The sequence below is a fragment of the Typopeltis vanoorti genome, chromosome 17 (genome assembly GCF_054136105.1).
Source record: "Typopeltis vanoorti isolate ZY-2024b chromosome 17, IOZ_Tvanoo_1.0, whole genome shotgun sequence".
In the NCBI taxonomy this organism is placed as follows: Eukaryota; Metazoa; Arthropoda; class Arachnida; order Uropygi; family Thelyphonidae; genus Typopeltis; species Typopeltis vanoorti.
Window position 1 is genome coordinate 36322505 of NC_143565.1, and position 26163 is coordinate 36348667.

The 26163-nt window shown below is 37.1% G+C and overlaps 1 protein-coding gene across 5 annotated transcripts in view; it reads left to right on the forward strand.

Moving 5' to 3' along the window:
- The window catches only part of LOC150097294 (hepatocyte growth factor-regulated tyrosine kinase substrate-like), a 274352-nt gene that overhangs the window by 158153 nt on the left and 90036 nt on the right, over positions 1–26163 (forward strand). For all 5 annotated transcript variants that reach the window (XM_090407192.1, XM_090407195.1, XM_090407196.1 and 2 more), the window contains one exon: positions 19168–19221. In XM_090407192.1, the coding sequence (XP_090263318.1) occupies positions 19168–19221 (54 nt within the window). The remainder of the gene's footprint in view (positions 1–19167; positions 19222–26163) is intronic.

The following is a 26163-nucleotide window of genomic DNA, read 5'->3' on the forward strand; positions in this document are numbered from 1 at the left end:
GGGTTACTGATATATCAATTCCCATCAACTCCACATTCAAATTGTTCTTTGCATATATTCTCCTTTCATCCATCCTAAAAATTCATAACTTATTCACATAATCCAACGAGTGCATGTAGACTCAGACATTAATTATGGCACACCTTGCATTTCATAAAATGATTGAAATCAAAATGTAATTTATGAATAGACAAAAGCAGCTGCCATTTTGCATCTGATGTCCATTAGTATACATTGCTCTAAGATCAAAGACTTCATAAGAAAACCCAAACAAGCATGCATTACAGGCACACAACTTCTACAACAATTCTCACACATAAGAAACCACAGTTAACTAACCAAAAGAAATTATCTGGCATTTTTGCTGAAGTCTTCATACAAAACACCCTCTTCCAGTGCTCCAATATAAATTATTTCTTTAATTTGCAATTAATTAAAAGTTATGAAGTTTGGGTGGATAACAGCACATTTTTTGTTTGAAAGATTCTTTATCTACTAATTTTTTAATTTTAATGGTAAAGTCTGCACATATTTAGTTAATTATGACAATTTCAGGTAAGTGCCATTAAGATAACCTAACACTTCAAATTATGCATTTTAATTTTTATAATTTCATACTCTTCTAGTTCTTTTCATGTCTCTCATTATTTTCTGGATTTACTGGATTTTATTGTCTGAAAAAACTTTTAGTTTTTCATGTTGTTGATTTCTATCTTTTATATTTGGTTCTTGCTTTGCTAATTCTCTGTCCTGTCATTGAGATACAATTTCCCAGTTTAATTTGTTCTGTTACAGAACAGAATTATGCATAGCTATGTAATATGTTTATTATATTCTAACCTAGTGAAAAATAAACTTTCAACATCTTTCTCTAAATTCAGAGTAATTTAATAAAAAAAAAGGTGGCAAACCTTTTGGCAACTCCTATAGGTAAAGATGACCTTGCTACTGCTTCTGCCTGGTATCTCCAGTTCTGGGCCTGGCTCCCACTGAAGAGACCTCAATAAAAGTCAAAACTAGTCTGGGTAGTGGCCAATCCCTTAATGCATAACAGTATACATATCCGCAAGGAGATGTGTTTTGCATTTTGGGAGATACTGGTTTAGGAGTGACGGTATCTTGCTCCACCTTTGCTACAAGTTGCCTGGTGTTGTACTACATACCCAGGTAAGATAGTACAACACTATATTCAGTCCTGAAGATATTTTCAGGCATAAACTTTGTTTGCTCTCACTGGGATCAGGGATTAAACTAAATTTATTATATTCTAACCTAGTGAAAAATAAACTTTCTACATCTGATGAATTTCAAGATGTAGTGAATAATTCAGATGATGATTTCAATCAGGTATTGTATTTACAGGGCAGTTCCTCATCTGATGAAGATATACCTTAGTCAGTCGCCTTTGAAAAAGGTCCAGAGACGACTGACTAAGTTAGTTTCTGACCTCTAGAATGTCGAATATGAGGAAAGATTGAGAAAATGCAATTTACAGAGTCTAGTGGATAGGAGGAAGAGGAGAGATATGATAGAGACCTACAAGTTAGTAAGAGGTTGTTATTGGATCAATGTTGGAGAGGTTCTACAGAAAACAGTAGGAGATCAGAGGAGAACCAGAGGTCATCCCTGGAAACTGTATAAAGAGGATGTGAGCAGGGGAGTGAGAAGGTTTTTTGCATGCAGAGTTGTCAACGATTGGAATGCCTTGCCTGAGAGTGTGGTGTCTGCAGAGAATTTGAGTGTGTTTAAGATGCAGTATGATGAGCTGTGTGTATGATAAAAGGACCTCCTAGTTGAATCTTTGACTCCATGGTAGCTTGGGTAATAACAATAAGAATAGTTCACAAAGTAAGGTTTCTGAATTTTCAGTTTCAAATGAATGAAATCCAGTAAGTAACATGGCAATATTGGTTCAGGAGCTACTTTTACCACTTGATGTGGAAAATCCATCTGCAGTGTACTCTCTGTTTCTAACTGATACCTAATGGAATTTGTGGGAAGAGAAACTGACAGATATGCAGATCAGTTCTTATCTACAATTCAGGATTGTGAAACTCCAGGTAGACAAGCAAATTCCAAGAATTAAAATTATTAAGAACAAAATTATTTATGTATATATTATACTACTATGTAAAAAAAAAACTTATCATTAGTAAAGAAAAGATTTATCAAATAATAAAGTGAAATATATAAAAAAGAAAGAAATACACATTACAAGTAGAATAAACTGTACAAGATGATTTGCTGTTGCTGTAGTTGCAGTTCGTTGTAGTTGATGGATTGAGTGTTGGAGGCGGAGAGTTTTAGAGTAGGTGCCCTCCCTCGATGAGTCCTTGTATTCCCTGGAGGTGTCATGTAATAATAATAATAATAATGTATTCTTCACTCCATCCCAGATGCTTACAACACAAGCACACATATAATATCACAGATGTGAATTATTCATAATCCATTTTACAGTGCTGAAAGTATTTTTATTCATGCCTATTCTTTCTCTTCCTTATATTTGCTTATATATGTTTTTTTATATCTTTTAATAAGTCAAATATAGTAACTAATAATCAAATATATCATTCTCTGTAATTATTGTTTTTTAATATACTCATATTCTGAAAAGAGCATTCCTTTTTACCCCCCCCCCCAACACACACAATGTAGGATTAGTTACAATTAAAGAAACCATCATGAAAATCAGCATACAGGAACAAAATTGTGGTAATTTTGCTCACTGAAGTGAGCAAAATCCCATCTATGATGTGAGGTTCCTCACATCATAGACAGGATTTCAACCTGGGTCTTTCCAACCAAAGGGCTTGCCTATACCAGCTGAACTATGGAGACTCTCATCCTCTCCCTGCTCTAATCCCTGTTGGCCAGCCTGTGGAGCTGCTGTACCCTCGAATGGAGGAGTGTCCTGGTCCCCTACAGTGAGATTGGTGTGTCACTGAGGGTATTACTTTCACTGCATGTGGGAAGAGTGGTGGGAGATAGAAACTGGAACCCTTGCTCTAGCGACCAAACATGACTTTAGCTACTTCAGGGTCTCCAATAAGCAAGGTGGTGGTATTTCACCAAGTGAAATACCACCACCTTGAGTTGGTGGTATTTCACTTGGTTGGAGGAAATGCCACCTAGAGGTCTAGTTGGCATTTCCTCCAACTAAGGGGAACCATGTGTAGGTCTCTATCATATTACTTCCTCCTGTTTTATGTTATCATATTACTTTTTTCTATTTGCTAGAGTCTGCAGTCCACAAATTCTCATTCTTGTGATTAGTTTATTTAATGTTTTAATTCACAACACAAAAATAATAAGAAAATAATTAAAATTTATTAAACTTACTTGCTGATATTTAGCTGGTGTTATACCAGCATCTTCAGAGCACCAAAAATAGTTTGTCCTTGTATGCAAACAGCAACAGCACTAGTTAACAGTGGGACCAGTTTAAAAATTATGACAGACAGCACAAGGAACTCAAGACCTAAATGGTGCCATCTGTTGTTAGATAAAGAGAGAGTTAACTAGTATTAATTTGATCTTAAAACGACTGTCTCACAGATTTTTGGTAAATTGTTGATACAAGCATACTTGTTGAGGTTTGGGGAATGTTTTAAAGCTGCTGCTGATTACAAAAATAGTCTTGCTGACTTATAATGATGTCTGTGTAGCACTTTTGTTGTTTTCCATTTGATTCTGTATGATGGGGTATCCAAGGTACAATTTGCTAGTCCTGACTTGCCACAACAATAGTGCTGAATGCATTTTTTATGTTCTCCCAGGCAAATGTCAACCTTCCTATCTGTCCATAGTAAGCCAGGTCACAAATACCGGACACTTAATACACTCCTGGATGTGATAAAGGAGAGACTTTGCCCTTAGGTTAACTGATGAGAGTTGCCAATTTGATATATGGTTTAAATGTGGTGAGGAGATATTTATTCAGTGCTCTGTATATCTTTTCTGATGTGCCCTGAGTGTATGGGATGGTAACAGTTTGCTGTGGTCTCATGTATTAAGTGATGAAGGAAATTTGTGTGTGGGGAAGGGGGGGATTATAGCCATTGGCTAAAATGTCTGGTACAAGTAAGTGAGTTCACTAGTAAGAGTATTAACAGATTGCTCTGACTGTGAGTTAGTGTTTTTAGAATACTATATCGTTAAGCTGGATTGCAGTGCGTTCAGTGGAGAGATTCTTTTACGTTCAATCTTTATTTTACTAACAGCATAACTGTAAATTCTTTTTAGTTGTCTTTAGATTTCAGATAAAGTTTCTTTTCATACTCAGACTTAGCTTTCCATATAATACTTTTAACTCCTGTGGCCTTTGCAGTATAATTTTCATGACTGACATCATCCATATGCAAGATTCCTTCCACATAATCTTTTTTTTTTTTTGCTTAAGAATCCCTTGCTTAATGAAATTGCGATCCAGTTAACTTCAAATTCTATGAAGCATTCTGAAATTGCATTATCCCATGCACTGCTGACATCCTTCCCATCTAACAACTGATGCTACTAGCCAAAAGAACCTAGTATATTCATCAGTTGGTCATAATTTCCTGCTTTGTAATTCAGCATGCAACCTTTTCTTAATAGACTTCATAGACTTCATATACTTAGCTTCTTCCCAGGTCAGTACTGCATGATTACTGTTACTGATTGGAAGAGGATTAGTTATGTCTTCAAGTGAACCCCCCCCTCACACCATAATTTAGTTCTAACACTCTTTGATCTCAATTTTCTTCTCTCACATGCTGCTTGAGGAAGTTGTCTTGTGACAGCTCACTAAGTTCAGTTTCATTCTTTTCATTGGTTTTCACTGCTTTCCAATCAGTGTTTAGAGAATTAAAGTCACACATAATGATTTACCTGTTTACCACCCAATGGGTTGATTGGGTGATTCATTTCTTCTTCACCAGTAACCAGTTCAATAGCTCTATAACAACACTCTACTATATATTTGATTTTTTTTAGATTCCACCTCACACCAGATAACTTCAAACTCACTACAAAAATATTGTAACTAGTATTATTGCATTCATAGCATGACTACCCTCATCCCTCCTCTCTTATCTTGGCTATCCTTCCTAAAAATATTGTATCCCTTACACTTGATACTAATTAGTATAACTGCCTCTTATAGTCAGGTCTTATTAATTTGTTCCTGATACTTCTTTGCATTCATCATGTAGAGATAGGCTTTTTTTTTTTTTTTTTGTATGCTCTTCCATAGTTTGCATGCCCCAGTTGAACAACTTTATGATCCCCTATTCATATCTAATGCTTATTTATTATGTCTCTGTCTCCACTCAATCTCCATTCAATCATACTACTACAACGAACCACAATCCACACCAATGGCATCGATTGCCCATCATCACCACTAGTATTTTCACAGACAATCACAAACATCCATGCCCACGGCAGGATTCAAACCCTCAGCCTTTTGGCTGGAGAGCAGATACGCTGACCACTCGGCCAACCAGGCTGGCAAAAAAAAAAAAAAAAAAAAAAAAAAAAAAAAAAAAAAAACGCTTAGAAAAATTTTCTCTAGTCACTGACTAGATTTGAAACCAACTCTTCCATTGTGAAGTTAACCGCCCTTTTGTGCAAACGCCACATCCACTGAGCTACACAGACTCATATCCTTGCACATTCTTAATAAGTCTGAGCTGGATGAACACACACAATCATCCCTTCATCATAATCGTTTCCATGACCAAGTATATTCATAATATTAATATAGTTGCATAACTTAGTTGCTTTTATGTATAGATTCTCACCATTCCTCCCATCATGATCTAGTTTTCCTGTCTCTATCTCTCTCTTTGGTCTCATACCAATAAATAATTTTACTGGTATGAGACATTCAAGTGCATGATGTCCCTCTTGTATAAATCAGTTTTTCCCTTAAACTTACTCCAAACATTCCTTTTACACAGCCTAAACATCAAATTGTTTGTCATCATAGCCCTTCTTAATTCAAGGCTATGATATCAGGGCTAACCACTTTGGCCAATCCAACCTGCTTGGCCGAGTGGTTAGCATATCCGCTCTCCAGCTAAAAGGCTGTGGGTGTGAATCCCACCGTGGGTATGGATGTTTGTGATTGTGATGAAAATATTACTGGTGGTAGTGGACGGTAGATGGCGTTGGTGTAAATGATGATTGTAGTTGCGGTTAGTTGCAGTTGGAATGAGTGGCGGAGACAGAGTTGTAGAGTAGGTGACCTCCCTCGATGAGTCATTGGACTCCCTGGAGGTTATATAATAATAAAATATCTTGGCAATACATACGACACTAACAATTTTTACTCTCTCACTCTTGCTTATTCCAGCAATCCTTTCATGTCCTCTCTCATATTGTATTATTTATTGTATTTCTTTTTCTGTCTTTCAGTTGTATTTTATTTTATTTTTGTTTTCATTACATAGTTATCAATGACATGTTTTATGTGGGAATCACCATACCAAATAATGTGCTTATTTTTATATTCATCTTGACTGACCTGATTTCATTACTAATATTTCAGTGCATTGTTGTCTCTCCTTCAACTGTTTAACTTTCTTCTCCTTCATATTGTCTCTAAACTCCTCTTGACTTTTTGCAGTTCCCATGTTGTCTGTCTATAACATATTCTAATTTAAATTATACATATTTGGTCATAAAATACTTAAAAATGAGACTATTTGTGGTTATGAGACCATCGGTACTTTATTAATATTATCCTTCCTACCTTTCAGTAGCGACTGTCTAGCTTTGTCAAGGCTGAACGGTACACCCAAAATAATATGAGAGAATACAGAAACGTTGCTAACTGTTAGGCAGTTAAGTTTGAAACTATGCATGACAATGCATGCATGTGTTGAGAAGCTTCAGTCAGTATCATGGATACGTGTTGTATGCACACGTGTTACATGATTTTTCACGTATTGTAGTTCCGTTAAACTGAGTGAGTTGATTAAGTTTTTCCATATATCTTTCAGTATGGCACTCTGATTTCTGTTGAGGCTGTTACCTGTTCTTAATACCACTGCCGTTTCCTTGAAAATTCTGTAACCGTAATCATCATTCAATATGGCATAGAGCTATTTTCTCAGTCAATTGCATGGTTGGAAGTTGCAAAGTGATGTGCTAAGCCTGAGGAGACTGTCCTGTTGTGATTGCCCAACATGCCCTTTCTGTCTGATTTCCAGGCTTCTTGAAGTTTGCCCAGTATATGAAAGGCCATATGTACATGGAATTCTATAAACACCTGGATATTTGAAAAATGGTACACTGTCTTTAGGAGATCTTAATACTTGTCTGATGGTAGTGGTAGGCTTAAATACCACTCTGATGTTATGAGATTTTAACATTCTTGCTAATCTTGAAGAGACTGAATCTACATAAGGGATGACCACTGTTGAAGCGTACTGGGTGACTGTTCCTTGTTGTTGGAGGTTGTCTTTATACAGGAACTTGTTGTCACGCATAGTTTCAAACTTAACTGCTTAACATTTAGCAGTGTTTCTGTATTCTCTCATATTTTTTTGTATGTACCATTCAGCCTTGACAAAAGCTAGATAGTCACTAGTGAAACTAGGCAGGATTATATTAATAAAGTACCGATGGTCTCATAACCACAAAAAGTCTCATTTTTAAACATATTTTAATCTTAAGATTTTGCAAGTTAATTCATCTTCAAATATCCAGATGTTTCTCTTCAGCAGGGTAAGTCTTTTTTTCATCTTCATGCTTTACTGTGTTTTCTACTCTGTTTTTGTGCATTTTTGATGCCATTTTCTTGCACTATTTAATATTGCAGTATATCTCTCAAAATATGTTATGAAATACCAAATACAATAAAAACATGGGCATCAGCAGAATATAATATAAAATGTCAATTATTCTAAAAATAAACAATAAAACAGATAAAAGTCACCTCCTTTACAACCTTTAAAAAACCAACTTCTCACAAAATTCCCTGAAATGAAACGATGGTTAAAAAAATATTCAAGTGGAATACATTTGGAAATACATTTGTAGTAGCAAAGGCCATCAGAAACTTGAAATGTGTGGAAACACAGCTGGAGTAAAATGATATTCAACCAGAAATACTCACATATGGAGGTATAAAAGTTTTCCAGTGGCTACAATGCATAATTGAAAAAGTCTGGTGAGAAGGTTAAATTCCAAATGATTGGATAGACAAACGACAGTATCTGTCTATAACAGGGAAAATGAAACTAAATGTGAGAATTTCAGAGGAAATTTCCTTCAGTGGTCCAGGTAAAATTTAGAAATTGCCATGATGAGATTTTCACTTCATAGCAAATAGTTGAGAAATCATTATTTAAATTAAGGAGATATTAAATCCCACATTATTTCAAAGCTGAATAAGAAACTCAAAGATAGGAATCAGAGTTTCATGCCGAATATAGTAAACTATAAAAGTTTTGGCGGATTGTAGCATAAGCGAAAGCACATAGTTCAATACTAGGGCAACTTGTAGCAACACTAAACTTTACCCACCTTTGCTACAAGTTGCCCTAGTGTTGAACTATGTGCTTTAGCTTACGCTACAATCTGCCGAAACTTTTATAGTTTACTGTATTCGGCATGAAACTCTTTGAGTTTCCTATTCGGCTTTGAAATAATGTGGGATTTAATATCCCCTTAATTTAAATAATGTTACATCGCCAAAGTGAAGCCTATTGGCTCTTTATTTAAGTAAGTAGTTGAGAAATCATTGGAATATAACAGTAATCTGTATCTAAGTTTTTGTAGATGTAGGTAAAGCATGCAAAAAGGCCAGAAATAACCTTTTTAAAACACTAAAACGAGTCTGTAGCTAAATTGAACAACAACTATAACAAATTTGGTAGAAAAATCAGTAGAAAGACCAAAAGTATGAGAACAGCAGGAAAATAGAAAATTTCAATTCTCAGTGGAGACCCTATAGAAGAAGTAAAATATGTCAGCTATTTTAGGCACAATTTTTTACTGAAAATGGCAAATTAAATATGAAAGTAGACAACAGAATAAGCAAAGCTGATCTGGTGGGGAGCCAGTTGAATAAATTTATATGGAATAAGAGAAAAATTAGCCAAACACTATAAACTAGTAGTGTGTTCAAACCAATTTTAACTTATGGATCTGAGAATTGGACTAGAAAAGAAGTAGTTGATCAAAGACTAGAAAAATTCTCAAAAATTATGGTAATGAACATGATGTTAAAAAAGAAGATATTAGGAAGGATGCTGATTTTGTTAGCATTTAGGAACATGTGAACAGAGGCCGATCTAAGGTAGTATGATTACTTTTAACGGGAGAGGAAAGGTTGGTAAAAGAGGTAATAATGTAAACTTATTCATGTAGTACTCATAGTATCCAGTTCACTCCTTGAGGGTGCATCAGGAAACATGATAATGATACAGACTGGAGATTTCTGTAAGCGACATTAATTTAATTTAATGTAAGATTTCCAAATTTAAATATTGATTCTGCATTGTCATTTTTATAATTGCTTACTCTTCATTCCTTATAGTGTTTTTTATTGTTGTTTGCAATTATACTTTTTCATGTTATTGTTTTGTATTCTTTATGCTTGGTTCTTGCTGACCTTTTGTGTTTGGAACACAAACGAAATCCTTTAAGATGTCCTTTGTTTGTTATTTTTCTCAATTTCCTTTGTTAGATTTTCTGTAGTTTCCTTTGTTTTGTGGGAATGGAGTGTGGAGGAAAATCAATTTTTTTTTCTCTAACACTAGTGAACTTGTCCTGTAACAAATTATTTCTCTGTTTCCTAGGGATTTGCATAATTATTATTATCAACAGTACCGGTTGATAATAATCGTGGAAGGTCCCACTCTCACATGCACAGCTCATTGCACCTCAACTTAAATTCATTCACTATCTGCATTTCAATCAAACACCATACACCAACTTACACTAAGCTCTGTAATGTACATTTTCTCAATCTGCCTCATATTCCTAGTCCTCATATTCTGAACTCATTCCAGAAACCAACTTAGTCAGTTGTCTCTGGATCCTCTCTAAAATCTCATCATCCTTTTGAAAACTTGGCAACCAAATCTTTGCACAGTAATCCATATGCCTGATCAAAGTTTTGTACAATGGAATTAAAACATCCTTACTTTACTCATCAGTATTCTCCACATCATTCATATAATCAGCTCTGTCATCCTTGCGATTTTAGCAAAATATCCATGAAATTTCAAGTCCCTGTCCACCACAACTCCTAAGCCCTTCATCTCCTCTGCCTCCTCTGAAATATCTCCACCAATCCTGTACTCTGCATCCCATCTTTGCTTCCCAAATTTTAAAACTTAACATCCTCCCCCCCCCCCCACACACACACTTGCCCATTCAGACAGTCTATTTAGGTCCTCCTGCAAAGCTACATCTGCTCTACTTCTCATAACTCTCCCTAACTTTACATCATCTGCAAACAACTGTATATCACCATAATAAATTTAGTTTAATCCTTTATCCAAGTGTGTGCAAACAAAGTTTGCACCTGAAAGTATCTTCAAGACTGAGGTAAGGTGGTACAACACCAGGCGACCTCTTGCAAAGGTGGAGCAAGCTACCAATACTTCTATCTCAATATCTCCCATAATGCAAAACACATCTCCTTGTGGATATGTATAATGTTATGCATTAAATGGGAAGGGCCACTACCCAGACTAGTTTCGACCTTTATTGAGGTCTCTTCAGTGGGAGCCAGGCCCAAGTGGAGATACCAAGGCAGAAGCATTAGCAAGGTCATCTCCTCCTATAGGAGCTGCTAAACGGTGTGCCACCTTTTTATTAAATTACTCTGGATTTAGAGAAAGATGTTGAAAGTTTATTTTTCACTTGGTCAGACTATAATAAATTTAGTTTAATCCTTTATCCAAGTGTGTGCAAACAAATTTTGCACCTGAAAGTATCTTCAGGAATGGGAGATACTGAGATAGAAGTGTTGGTGGCTTGCTCCACCTTTGCAAGGAGTCGCCCGGTGTTGTACCGCCTTACCTCAGTCCTAAAGATACTTTCAGGTGCAAACTTTGTTTGCACACACTTGGATAAAGGATTAAACTAAATTTATTATAGTCTGACCAAGTGAAAAATAAACTTTCAAAAACTGTATATTATCACCATTTAAGCCCTTTCCAATATCATTTACATACAAATTAGATAACAATTTCCCCATAACAGATCACCGGGGCATGCCACTAGTGACTTTTCTCTTCTGGGATATCAACCCCCCCCCCCCCCCTCCAATACTCAACCTATCAGACAGACAATCTCCATTCTAGTGCGCTGATCTACTATCCAACCCTATCTGTTCCAAATTTAACTACTAGTTTGTCATATGGCAATCTATTGAAAACCTTTACAAAATCTAAATATACTACTGTGTATGCATCCCCCCCTTGTCCGACGTATCCATCACTTTGTTATAAGTAAGCTAGCAAACGCATGCTGTCCTCACTAGTTTTTCGAACACTTTGACCACAACTCCAGACAAGCAGACTGGCCTGTAATTCGAAGCCTTAGTCACTTCCTTTATGAAGCAGAACAATTTTGCCATCTTTGCATTCCTTTGGAACCTAGGCTAATCCAAGACTCATGTTAAAAATGTATGTTAAAGCTGTTGTTAACACCCTGTAACATTCCTTTGAAACATGCAGTGATATACTATCCAGTCCCATAACCTTGCTGACATCAAGTTTGCTCAATTCTTCATATACCTTCTGCTCACTCACCATCAGTCATTCCTCCTCCATTCCCACTGCTCTCAAGTTCTGTATTATGTTTCATTCACAAGGAATATCCATAAGAATATCATAATGAACTACTCATTTAACACCTCTACTTATCCTCCTCAGCATTTATCATTCTCCCATTATCCTGACCAACATTATCCTCCCATAATCATTCTTCCTTCTACTGGCCATATATTGAAAAAACTTCCTAGGATTTCTTTTAGCATCATTTGCTAACTACTGCACACATAAGGAGCATCTACTTTATCATATGCCTTTTCCAGCTTGTCAAAATTTAACACATCCTTATTATCCTTATTATATTGAGAGAGGACTTGAAAGTATTGTTAAAGGTAGCGAAAGAAAAGAGTAACAGAGTTAGAATGGTGAGTCTGTTGCCGCGGTATGACAGAGAGGAGTTTAGAAGGAGGGCCATAATCACAAATGACATTATGCGCAGGTTATGCAAACGGTGTGGTGTGGAATTCGTGGACGTGTGGAATGAATTTGATGGGCGAAAGGACTTATACAACATGGATGGCCTGCATTTGAATGGACTTGGTGTGCGAAGACTGGAAAAAGTGTTGCTGAATGAAGTGAAAATGGATGTGCAGAACCAGGGAAACTAGAACTACCAAAGATGGGGGGGAATGGATATGCAGACATCAGTGAGACAGTTGAGTGTAAAAATGTATATAATGTACCTGAGCCAGCACTAAGGACAAAAAATGGGAATGGGACATTTAGAATAACGCATCAAGATAGGGGTGGAACAAAGGGATCACTGCATTTCATGTATACTAATGCCAGGAGTATTAGGAACAAGAAGGAAGAATTTTGGCCTTGATTGGCTCTTCCTGGCCACAGGTTATTGGCATTAGTGAAACATGGCTGACGAAAGATGATATAGTTAGTGGGATAGAATGTGTAGGTTATAGTGTGTTTAGGAGGGACAGAGAGAATAAAATGGGGGGAGGGGTGTTATTGATGATATCTGATGAACTGCAACCAAGAAAAATTGAAGTTGTATTGCAGGATAGTGAAAGGAGCTCATTTGAGGCTATTTGGTGTGAGATTGAGACTGGCAGAATAAAATATACAGTTGGGTGCTGCTATAGACCAGGTGATGGAATAGATGGTGGAGATAGTATGCATAAACAAATTGATGAAATGAGTGGAAGAAGGGAATTATTATGGGGGATTTTAATTGTGGTAACATTGATTGGAAGGAGGAGCGGACACATGTGAGGAAGGAAATGGATTTTATTCAATTATTAAGGGATAACTATCTGAGACAGCATGTAATTAAAAATACTAGGGGTGTGAGAGTGCTTGACCTGGTAATAGCATATCACAATTTGACTGTAATGAATATGACCATGTTGCCACCTATTGGTGAGAGTGATCATAAGGTCTTGACCTGGGAGGTGGCTAAAGGTGTGGAATTTTTGATTAAGACAGGGTATATGTGGAATTACCGTGCTGGCAAGTATGACAAGCTTAGGAGATTGCTTGGATCAGTGCCATGGCATGTACAGCTGCAAGGGCTGGACGTCGATAGAGCATGGGAAGTGGTCAAGGAGCATTTACAGGAGATTATGGCTGATTGTATACCTAGGGTCCGAATAGTAAAACAAGTAGGGGTTAAATGGATGAATAACACCATTAAGCTTGAGCTGCAAAAAAAGAAACAACTGTGGAGGGAATTTAAAGAAAGGGATGACCTGCAGGCACATGAACGGTATAAAGTGCAGGCCAGAAGGGTAACGAGTGTGGTAAAAACAGCAAAAGCCGATCATGAAAGGAAACTAGCTATGCAAACAAAAGAGAATCCTAAACAGTTCTTTCAATATGCTGCAAGCAAGAAAAAAACTGTACATGGCGAAATCATTTTAAGGAATGATGATGGTAAGGAGGTCACTGAACCAGTCGATATAGTGGAGTTACTGAGCACGCACTTTGCAAAAGTATATCATCCAGGTGGAGACATTTAAAAAATGAAGGAGCCATTAGTTTATACGGGAATTGTGATGAATGAAGTGGAGGTGAATAGTCTATTACAGAACCTTAATGTGAATACATCTGTGGGATTGGATGGTATACCGGCAAGGGTCTTGCGTGAAGCGGCTAAGGAATTATCAGTGCCCTTGACCATGTTGTTTAATCTGAGTCTCGGGGTCTGGTTTAGTCCTGAAGGTATGGAAAGAGGGGAAAATAGTTTCACTGCATAAAGGAGGATCCAAGACTATGGTTGCAAATTACCGACCGATCAGCATATCAGGAGTTGTTGTCAAGGTCTTGGAGAAAGTAGTCAAGAGAAAATTACAGGAATGGATTGATGAAAATGAGATACTGTACAGGGGACAGCATGTCTTTATAAAGGGTAGATCATGCCTGAGTAACTTGCTCAAGTTTTATAACAAGGTGACGGCTGAACTGGATAAGGGAAATGGGTTTACAGTGATACTGCTGGACCTGGCAAAGGCGTTTGACAGGATACCACATGGAATTCTAATCCGTAAACTACAACATATGGGAATGGATATAGGGTTGGTGAGATGGATAGGTGGGTGGTTGATGGAGAGATATCAAAGAGTGGTTTATTCAGGAGTGGAGTCCAAAAGACGGCCTGTGACTAGTGGTATGCCGCAGGGTTCTGTTCTTGGACCACTGCTGTTTAATCTGTTCATTAATGATATAGGGAAAGATCTAAGTGAAACAGTTCATTTGTTCGCTGATGATGCAAAGTTAGGGAGGGCGATACTGAATGCAGAAGATGTCAAAGTCTTGCAGGATGACTTAGATAGATTGGAGTTCTGGGCTAAGGAGAATGGATGTCAATTTAATGTGACAAAATGTAAGGTTATGCATTTTGGGGTGAAAAGATTAGCAGCAGTATACCACATGGGTGGAACTGTACTCCAAGAGATTGATGAGGCCAGGGACTTGGGAGTGTTGGTGTATAGGCAGATGAAGTTTAGGGGGCACATTGCGAAAGTAGCTAAATCAGCTCATCAACTCACTTGGTTGTTGAAAAATACCTTAACGAGCAGAGACAAGCAAGTTATTGTACCTCTGTACCGAGCCTTAATAAGACCTCATCTTGACTACTGTACCCAGATTTGGTCACTTCAGTTCCTTCTTGATGGGGAGGAGGTGGAGAGGATCCAGAGGCGAGTGACTAAGATGATAGCAGGTCTATGGAATGAACCATATGAGAACAGGTTGAAGATTTGTGGGTTGCAGAAACTGGTTGATAGGTGGAAAAGGGGAGATATGATTGAGACATTCAAATTGCTAAAAGGATTCTATAAGATTAATTCAGAGGATATTTTTGAGATCAGGACTGGTGGTGGGAGAACTAGGGGGACACCTATGGAAGCTGGGCAAGAGTGTGGTTAGCAGTGGTGTTAGAGCTGAGTTCTTTACTTTTCGAGTGGTAAATGAGTGGAATAAGCTGCCTGAGTCTGTTGTGGGTGCTATGACAGTGAACGAGTTCAAGGCAAGATATGATAGATACTGTGAGAATGTCGTATAGTTGTGTGGACATGATGTTTAGGGCCTCCCTCGATGAGTCTAAGGACTCCCTGGAGTAGCCCGAAAATAATAATAGTAATATATTAGCATAATTTCTGAACTGCAGTACTGAGCCTTATTTCAAAAATCATGGTAATATTTACTAAGATGAATTTATATATAGATACTTATATGGCTTACATATCTAGAAAAAATATAAAATTTTATTCAAAAGTTCTGATATAATTCATCTAATGCAACATGGACATCATCATGGAGAAAGACTGTTACGTAACCGCTTTCAAAATAAGAATGAGTGATGTGCTTTCTAATTTATATATTGGTTACAGCTGAGCTTGACAGCATTATGCTATTAGAGTTCAAAGGAACAACTGCAAAAGTTTGTGCAGGTGAAAAAAAAAAAAAATGAATACTTAATATTCACAACTTGGAGATTGGCATACAGTCAGAGCAATTAATATTTGGATGATTTCATAGCTTTAAATATATTTCAAGGAAAAGATTATCAAATTTGAACCTCCTGGAATGAAGAATTGTCTGGTTCCAAACAAAGATTCTTCATTCCTGCTGTTTCAAATTTGAGAAACTCATAAAATCATCCAAACTTAACCACTTCGACTGCATGCCAATTTCCAAGTTTTGGGAAGTGATTACCATTATTTTTTTTTTTAATTTGCACAAAAGGAACAACATTTATAGTTGTTTCTTTTAACTCTAATAGTGTAATCCTATCAACTGAGCTGCAACTGAGACACAAGCTAGTAAGCACATGCTCCATGACTCATTCTTATGATTCATGTTTTGAATTTACTGATCTTTCTTCCTGATGATGTCCATCCTACATTGGATGAAATATATCAGTTTTGAATAAAATACTATAATTCTACATGTATCTATAAGTATGTCTAGTACACATATTCCCTTAAAACAATTACTGTGCTAAGATGTTACTAAGCAAGCACTATTAAAACAAATTAACAAATATCACACAATCCTCATAGATTACTATAGCTAACTATTCAGGTGTTTACTACAAACTTGCTATAATGAGAATCAATTTTATTTGTGTTACAGAAAAATCTGGTCTTCTCAATCCTTATTTAGCTTGAACACAGCTTTTCTTCCCCAAGTTTCTCTTAAAAAAATTTTAGTCTTTTTTCAAGTATCTTTGCATAATTCTTTCTTATAAAACACATTGGGGACTTCATAATTTTGGCATTCAGATTTATTTCCCTTTTCACAGCTAAATACTATCTTAGCTATCCAAATTGCTTTCTAACTAGGCCTTTCAGAATTATAAATTATGGCTGCTGTGAAACTTTTATACTTCCATATTTGAGCATTTTTGGTCAGAGCTTTTTTCTACTTCTAATTTTGAATTATACTCATTTTACTATTGAAAAATAAGTGAATCCCACTGTTCTGTTTTATTAAGCAATGAAAAGCATTTTTATTAAGATACTGCCTATCTCATTTAATAATGTTCAATGTATTTATTCCTAAAGATAAGAATCATTTCTGATTTCTTAAGATTTTTTTAAGACCACTCTTTTCTTCATTTCTAAAAGCTTTTTCAGTAGCTTCAGAATATTTTGCTACTTCATGCTATCTAACTTCTGTTCTTCCAAAAGTTATTCCATGCTTTTATTTAATTACTTTCACACAAAACTTAACTTTCTTACATTTTCTCTGTAATTCCCTTGGAATACATGCTAATTTAGTTTCTATGAACCTCCAGTACGATTTCTTTATTATTTTCTATGAGTATCTGTTTTTTAAATTCTTTGGTATTTTGAGTTTTTCCATCCTTGCAGATAGCTTCACTGTAGGCCTCCTTAACTGAGTTGATCAATGGAGACTCAAAAGTCTTTTGAATTGCCAGTGTGTGTGTGTGTGTAAATTACACAAAAGTTCACCAAATCACTGAAATAGTTCTTATTGCTGTGGAAACATTTATTCCCCTTCCATTTTAAATTGCTCTCTTAAATAAGTCTTGATTGTCCAAGAGTGTGCCAAGGCTATACAGAGAACTAAGCATATTTCAGTGATCTTTCATGAAAATATCCATCTTCCTTTTTTATTTATACTGAAGCTTGAAATAGCTGCAAGAAAACTATCAACACATCCAAAACTGATATTTGAAGGAGCTGAAGACTAGTAAACTTGCATGTATTGGAATGGCAGCCATGCTTTCTAGTGTTTTATCAAGCTATTTAACTTTTGTTCCATCCTGATTCCACCTCTTTTATATTTCAATAGTTGTATTGCATTGGTACCTACAGAAAAGGCCAGTTTCCTGGCTCCTTACTTTTCCTTAAAAGTAAATGTTGACTTTTCTTTCTTTCAGCTTTACTTGAAAGAAATTAGAACGAATACCCCCCCCCCCAAAAAAAAAAACATCTGGTTCTGATAGAGTTCTGTGATTTTCTAGCCAGTGCTCCAAAGCTGACTCTAGTTTTTATAATGTTGCATTTTTATGCCCTCCTATTCCACTGTTATCTATCTTGTATCCTGGAAATTAGCCAGATTCAAATCTTTGTTGTCTAACTACAATATGGTTTCGCTCAGTTTGTTTGTTTCTTAAATAATGTGGAAAACCATTAACACAACTAGACCTAAAAGCCTGTCACCAGTATGAATTCTGCTGGTGATTAATGAGTGAGGAAGGGAGATCTTCATGTATGTTCAAAGGATTACACTATTTTCCAAAGTTTAATAGTGTAATCCTTTGAGTTCAGTTGACAGGATTACACTATTAGAGTTCAAAGGAACAGTTGTAAAAGTTTGTGCAGAAAAGAAAAAAAAAAATTCAAGTGTTTGCTCCTTCTAAGACATTTGATGGTTCCAAAAAACTCTGCTCCTAATATTAATAGCATGAGAAGCAAGGTTGAACTAGTCAATTTGAAAATTGCAATATAGTCTTAATGTTCTTGGATTCTAATCAAAGCAGAGCAGGTAATCTGTCCAAAATAGCAAAGATAACATGAGCAGGATACTTCATAGACACTAGGTGAGGAGCAGGATGATTATGTATCCTTTGTAGATGATAAAAAAAGAAAACAGTTTGTGAGCTGGTTTGAAGGAAATGTATAGATAGAATTTGTGAAAAATCTGTTGTTTGTTCAAAAGTCCCTTTAAGTAAGGTATTGAAATTCTTTTCACATCGGATTGTAATCTGGTCGACTGATGATACTTATCAATAATTTTTTGAATGGTAGTTTGTTGTATCTATTGGACATCAGATTGCTTTTAATTTTGTTCTGTTCATCTAGCAAAAGGAAATCAGAAGATCAGATTATATAAGCTCTATGTATAAGACTTTTGATAATACTTATCTTCCGTGATGAATGATGGTGTGAGGACAAGTGAATGTATCTAGCAGTAAAAGCTGGTTTACAACTTTAAAACAGTTGAGTATTATATGATGTTTTGCTGTAATTTGAATAGTTGCAACTTTTTTCAACGTAGAATTGTCTGATATGAATTCCTGTTACTGTAAATTTTTAAATCTTATACTTTTCCATAAGTATGAAATTTCTATTAAGCCACACTTTATCTAATCATTTATAATCATATAAACATATAATCATTTATAAGGAAATGAGACTGTTAAACATGTTCAACCAATCTTAAATGTACATGTTAACAAACTTTATATGAACATAAATAACAGGATTCATCATTATGTTGTAGATCTCTTTTTGGGATATAATGAACTAGCTGCTTGAAAAAATCTCAAAATCTTAAAAAAAATTGTGCAAGGATATAGGCAATAGAAATAGGTGGTGATAAAATATGTGATTTCCTTAATGTTTTTAATATTTTACTTCCTGTAATTGATTTATATATATTTAATTTTGTTTTTGTCTTTCAGAAACCACACACGTTACCTAAGTTAAATAATAATCCTGAAATTAACCAACACTCTGTAAGTTTTTTACTTATATTTGTACATTGTATGGATTTTAATTCCACAGTATAGATATTAATTTACATATTTCTATTATTTTTACATGATTTTTATTTAAAATTGTGTGTATTTAGAAACTGCAAAAGTTTCATATGAAATTTGACATTGAATACACTTGCCGGCTATAAGTTGTCCTAGCCGGACCTTATAGGAGAGATGATTGCTATGCCCTAGCATCCATATATTCCCTTCCTATTGCTCCATTTTGATAAAACTTTCTTTCAATACTAAGGAACTTGAAAAGTTCTCTCCAACGTTTCAAGTTCCTTAGTGTTGAAAGAGAGTTTTTGCTCTCTTAAGGTTTCTGCCTGGTCTCTGATGAAAACCAACCAGTTTGAAACAATTGTCAGGCCAATGAAACCTTATCAAAATGGACCAATAGGAGGGGAATATATGGACGCTTAGGCATAGCGATCATCTCTCCTATAAGGTTCGGCTAGGGCAACTCATCAATTCCAGTGAGTATTCCAGTAAGCTTTCTGGTCAGATTTCATACGAAGCTTTTATAGTTTCTGTATTTGGCTTTGAAATAAAGCTGGATTTAATATCCACTTTTTTTTTTATAAATTTTGCATTGCCGAACTGAAACCTTTTGGCTCTTTATTTTTGTATGTATTCATTTATTAATTACACAGAAATCAGGAAATTAATACATTTCATAAAAACTTTACTTCTTAAGATGAATTTAGTTTCCATGAAAACTGAGTGTATATACATTCTTAAAAGTAAATTGGATATAGAATTGTAGGAATTAATGAATTTCATATGTTGCATATATCTTTCGATAGAGTATCATTATTATTACTATCATCAGACCTTCTGGAAGTCAAGGAATAATCAAGGATTCCACACATCACCCTCACAAGCTGTCATATCTTCTCTTAAATTCATTCAGGCATGAGTGATTTATTTAAATCACTCACACTTCTATGAAAGAAAAATTTATCTCTTACCCCTTTCTTAACTGCACAAAATGTAACTTCCACTGATGCCCCATTGTCCTCTCTCCACCTTTTATATAATGAAAAATATCATCAGTCAGTATTCTGTAACACCCCTTTCAGAAGTTTATAGACATCTGGCATATCATCCCCTCTTTCTTACTAATGTCTTCTGTACAAATACTCTCAATCTATTCTCATAATCTATATTCCATAATCCCAGTATCATCTCTGTAACTCTTCACTGTGCAGGTGTTTAGTGTCTGGGACTTAAAAAGAGGCAAAATAGCTTCAATATTCTTACACGACGATGTTTGTTTCAACATTGGTTTTATTCTCTGAGGTGTATTTACAATTTTTGCCATGTGATCTTTGAATTTTAACTAATCATAATTCCAACAATATAAATATGCCATTGGCAATCTCATTGTGCCAAAGTGCATAACTTACTAACAATGAATTGAATTGATAGCCATTATTGTTTGCCCATACTTCCTGATAACCTGTCCATCAACCACCCCCTTATCCAAGCCAATAGTTTATATTCACTCCCATATTCTATGGTTTATGCAATAACTATTCATGTGATATCCTGTAAAGTCCAACAGTATCATAGTGAATCTTTTTCCTTTATCCATCCTTTGCACCACCCTGGTTCATTGGGATTATCATACATTCTTTCCATTCCTTAAGATACCTTTCTGAGTTGAACCTCCAATTATACAAACATATCAGTGGCCTAGCCAGTTTGGCTGAACATTCTTTTTAGCATGTGTGCTGATATTCCATCCATCTCTATTGGCAAATTCTTGTCCAGTTTATGCAACAGCTCTACAACTTCCTTCTGATGCACCTCTGTCTCTTTCTCCATCTAGTGGCAGCATTATATTACAAACACCAGGTTGATAGATCTTAGCAATGTGAACACTCATTATTTGAACATGTAAAGTTATTTTCAGCATTCAATCAGTCTTTCTTTTACTTGCAGCATAACTATAAAATTATTTTAGGTTTACCTTTAGCTTGCACAGTAAATTTCTTTTCATACTTAACTTAGTTTTCCCTACAATACCTGTAATGCTTCTGGCCTCCTGTGCTTTATATATTTTATAACCCTTCTCACTCTTATTCTCATGATATTCCTTCCCATGTCATCATCTTCTTATTGATTTCTTGCTTAATAAGGTGTCACACATCCATATCACTCCCACTGTATCTATTCTTTGACCTCTAGGAAGACATTCAGATGCTACCTCATTTTTGCATCTTTTCAAAGTTTCTATGCATTGCTGATATCTCTTCCATTCAGTAACTGATACCATGGGAACCAAGATAGTATTTTCCTTGGTCTGTCTCATAATTTCCACCTTTATAGTTCATTATGTAACCTGTTTTAATTAGAACATCCATATTTTTATTATTATTAAAAGAGAGACCTCCAGGAAGTCATGATAAGTGAGGTACATATTATCTACACCAGCAGTCATACCTATTCTTGAATTCATTCACACTACCTGCACTCACTACCTCCAGTGGAAATCCATTACAATTATGCACCACTCTATGAGAGAAAAATCTCCTCCTTACTGCATTCATTCTTAACTTCGAAGTATGCTCTCTTGTCTCCTTTCCCCCTATCCTCCATTAAATTAAAAAAAAATTTCATCTACTGATATTCTATATGAGCTTTTTACAAGTTTGTATTTCTCAGTCATATCCCCCCCCTTCTTCTCCTGTTTGCTAGTGGCTGCAGTCCACAAATTCTCATTCTTTCTTCATAGTCTGTACTCCACAATCTTGATATAATTTTTAACACTTTCTTTTGCACTCTCCACTGTGTTAGAATCAACACAGAAACCAGGAGAGCAGACCCACTCACAATAGTCCACATGAGGTCCTATCAAGATCTTGTAAAGAGGCAAAATGACTTCCTTATCTTTATATGTGAAGGTTTGTTTCAGCATTGCAATTATCCTCCAAATTGAATTTGCAGTCTTGGCTATATGGCCATTGAACTTCAACTTCCTATCTACTAAACCTCCAAGATCCCTAGCCTGATCAGTTTCTTCTAGTATAATCCTGCCAGTATATGACATTGGATATCTCATTACACCAAAGTGCATGACTTCACATTCATTAACACTGAACTGATAGCCATTTTCATATGTCCACAATTCCAGCCAATTCAAATCATTCTGCAAGTACAGCATATCAGCTGCATTGTTGATTACCTTGCCCATCTTTGCATGATTAGTATTTAGTTGTAAGTTTCCTGGTAACCAGTGGTGTATCATAAGAATCAGTCCATTGTCATTAATGTATAGATTGAATAACGATGGACTATGGACTGATTCTTGTGATACACCACTGGTTACCTGAAATTTTGCAGACTCATATCCCACATATACCACTTCTTTTTGATAAATGTTAGTCAGCCATCCTCTTATCCATGCTAACATTTTATAATCCAAACCCATATTTTCAAATTTATATAATCCTCTATGCTGTATTTTGTCAAAAACTTTAGCAAAGTCCAAAACTATCATGGTGTCTAACTTGAATGATAACATTATTATAGAATCTCAGAAAGTTTCTCAAAAATGACCTTCCCTTAGTTAACCCAAACTATTCATTGCCGAATATGGATTCTTTGTCAACTCATTTCTATATGTTTATTCTATATCTTTATTTCTATATGGATTCTCTGTCAACTCATTTCTAAATCCTAACCAGTTTCTCCGAAATCTTCACCAACACACCAAGATAGATTGATAGTTAGATACATCAGTCTTTACATCACTCTTGTGCAATGGGATTACCATACATCCATTTTACTCCTGTGGAATCTTCCCTGTTCTGATATTCATATTATATAGCCTAGTCAAAGGAATAACCATTTCATCTGAACACACTTTTAGCACCTGTGCTGATATCCCCTCACTTCCTCTTGCTGAATTCTTATGCAGTTTGAAATCAGCTCTGGTACCTCTTCTCATATGTCCACAATACCTGAGTTTCTTCTTTAACTTTCAGTAAAGAGTTAGCAGTGAGCCCAATATTAATGCACCAGGTTGATAGCTTTTAGCACAATGGTCCACAAATTCTCTCTCCTGCATCAGTCACCTGCATACCATCTGATTCAGTACAGTTATTCTTTCACATCCATTCCTTCTTTTACTTGCAGCACAAGGATAAATTTTTTTTGGGTTGTCTTTAGCATACAGATCCGGTTTCTTTTCATACTCAAGCATAGGTTTCTGTGCAGCAATTCTAACTCTTCTGGTCTGCTCTTTATAATTTTCATAACTGACATTTGGATGCTTTATATATAGCTTTGACCCCTAATGGTTAAAGCTGTATATAGTAGAGTTATTCACTAGTTATAGAGTTACTTCTATAACCGACCAGGGTTTCTGGCCTAATGTCCAATCCTCACCTTCTCATGGTGCACACCATTACGTATCTACCTGGATTCTAAATGAAATAAGGATGGTTTGGAAATTTATGATTTAGCCAACAAAATTGTATTCTTATTGGCTTAAACCATATCACAAAATGACCAGGGCAAACTGCAAAAAGTCAGCTATTGAACAAATCCTGAAACACATCCCAACTCAACATCAGCACAGTTCAAGATAGCTGCTATCAATATAAGAAGCTTCAATGGGAAGGAAATGGAAGTTTTTTATTATTATTATTATTATTACGGGTATCTCCATGGAGTCAGTAGACTTATCGCGGGAGACCCAAACTAGCAAAACAATATCTGTCATATCTCTTCTTGAATTCATTTACAGACGAAGAGCTCACAACTAAGTCAGGCAATGAATTCCACTCATTCACCACCCTCCAGGCAAAAAACCTTGTTCTAACACCTTTGTTAACCACACTCTTCTTTAATTTCCAGAGATGACCTCTTGTTCTTCCATCACTATCACACAGCTGAAACATTTCCCCTGCATCAATCCTATAAAAACCTTTTAGTAATTTGAATGTTTCTATCATATCCCCTCTTCTTCGCCTATCAACCAATCTCTGCAATCCACAAGCTCTCAATCTATCAATGTAGGGAGCATTTTTTATATCACTCACCAACTTGGTCACTCTTCTCTGAACCCTCTCCACAGCCTCCTCATCTCCAAGGAATCCAGGTGACCAGACCTGAGCACAGTAATCCAAATGTGGAAGTATCAATGCTTTATAAAGGGGAATAATAACCTCTTTATCTGTGGATGTCAGTGTGTTCCTCAACAACCAAGTAATCCTATGTGCAATCTTGGACACCTTAGCAATGTGTCCTCTGAACTTCATCTCCCTATCTACCAATACCCCTAAGTCCCTAGCCTCATCAATCTCTTGGAGTACCTTTCCATCGATGTAGTACACAGCTGGTAATCTTTTAATCCCAAAATGCATGACTTTACACTTTTCCACATTGAACTGACATCCATTTTCTTTTGCCCATTTTACCAGCTTATTTAAATCCTCCTGCAAACTTTCAACATCAGCTTGATTTTTTATTGCACTACACAACTTTGCATCATCAGCAAACAACTGAATATCTCCCTTTAAGCCGTTTCCTATATCATTTATATACAAATTAAACAACATTGGCCCAAGCACAGAGCCCTGAGGCACACCACTGGTCACCTGCCTCATTCTGGACTCGGCTCCTCCATACACCACCTTATGGTATCTCTCCCTGAGCCATTCTCCTATCCATATCACCAATTTAATCCCCCCCCCCCCCCCACCCCCCCCCCCCCCCACCCCCCCCCCCCCCCACCCCCCCCCCCCCCCACCCCCCCCCCCCCCCACCCCCCCCCCCCCCCACCCCCCCCCCCCCCCACCCCCCCCCCCCCCCACCCCCCCCCCCCCCCACCCCCCCCCCCCCCCACCCCCCCCCCCCCCCACCCCCCCCCCCCCCCACCCCCCCCCCCCCCCACCCCCCCCCCCCCCCACCCCCCCCCCCCCCCACCCCCCCCCCCCCCCACCCCCCCCCCCCCCCACCCCCCCCCCCCCCCACCCCCCCCCCCCCCCACCCCCCCCCCCCCCCACCCCCCCCCCCCCCCACCCCCCCCCCCCCCCACCCCCCCCCCCCCCCACCCCCCCCCCCCCCCACCCCCCCCCCCCCCCACCCCCCCCCCCCCCCACCCCCCCCCCCCCCCACCCCCCCCCCCCCCCACCCCCCCCCCCCCCCACCCCCCCCCCCCCCCACCCCCCCCCCCCCCCACCCCAGATTTGGATTAGAGTGTGGCTGATGGACAGATATCAAAAAGTGGTTTATGGAGGAATTGAGTCCAGGAGAAGGCAAGTGATCACTAGTATACCACAGGGTATACTAGGTAACTTGGAAAAGCAAGCGTAAATGAAGATAAGGTAGAGATCCTGCACGAAGACTTGAATAGACTAGTAGTATGAGCAAAGGTAAATAGCTTGTGGCTTAATGTGTCCAAGTCTAAGATGATGCACTTTGGGAAGAGAGTGCATGCTATGTTATATTGGTAGTAATGAATTGGTGGTGGTGGTGGTCACTGGTCTTATCAGGAAACTGATAAGACCTCTGACTTGTGGGTGATTGTAGACATGAAGTTTAGATGCCATATTGTGAAGGTAACCAAAACAGCACATCATAGTACATGGTTGTTGAAAAACACACTAACAAGCAGGAATAGAGAAGTTATTGTTCTTCTTTATAAGGCTTTAATAAGGGCACATTTGGATTACTGTGAGTAGACATGGACACTCAGATTCTGAAGGATGGAGTGACTCCACCACTCCTGAGGATCCAGAGGTGAGTGACATGTGTATGGAATGCTCCGTATGAGAATGGATTGCTGGCCTGTGATCTTCAAAACTAGCTGAGGGACAAAAAATCAGGAGACATGATAGAAGTCTATAAGTTATTAGAATTTTATAGGATTCACACTGAAGACAATTTTTCTGTATTTGGTAATAA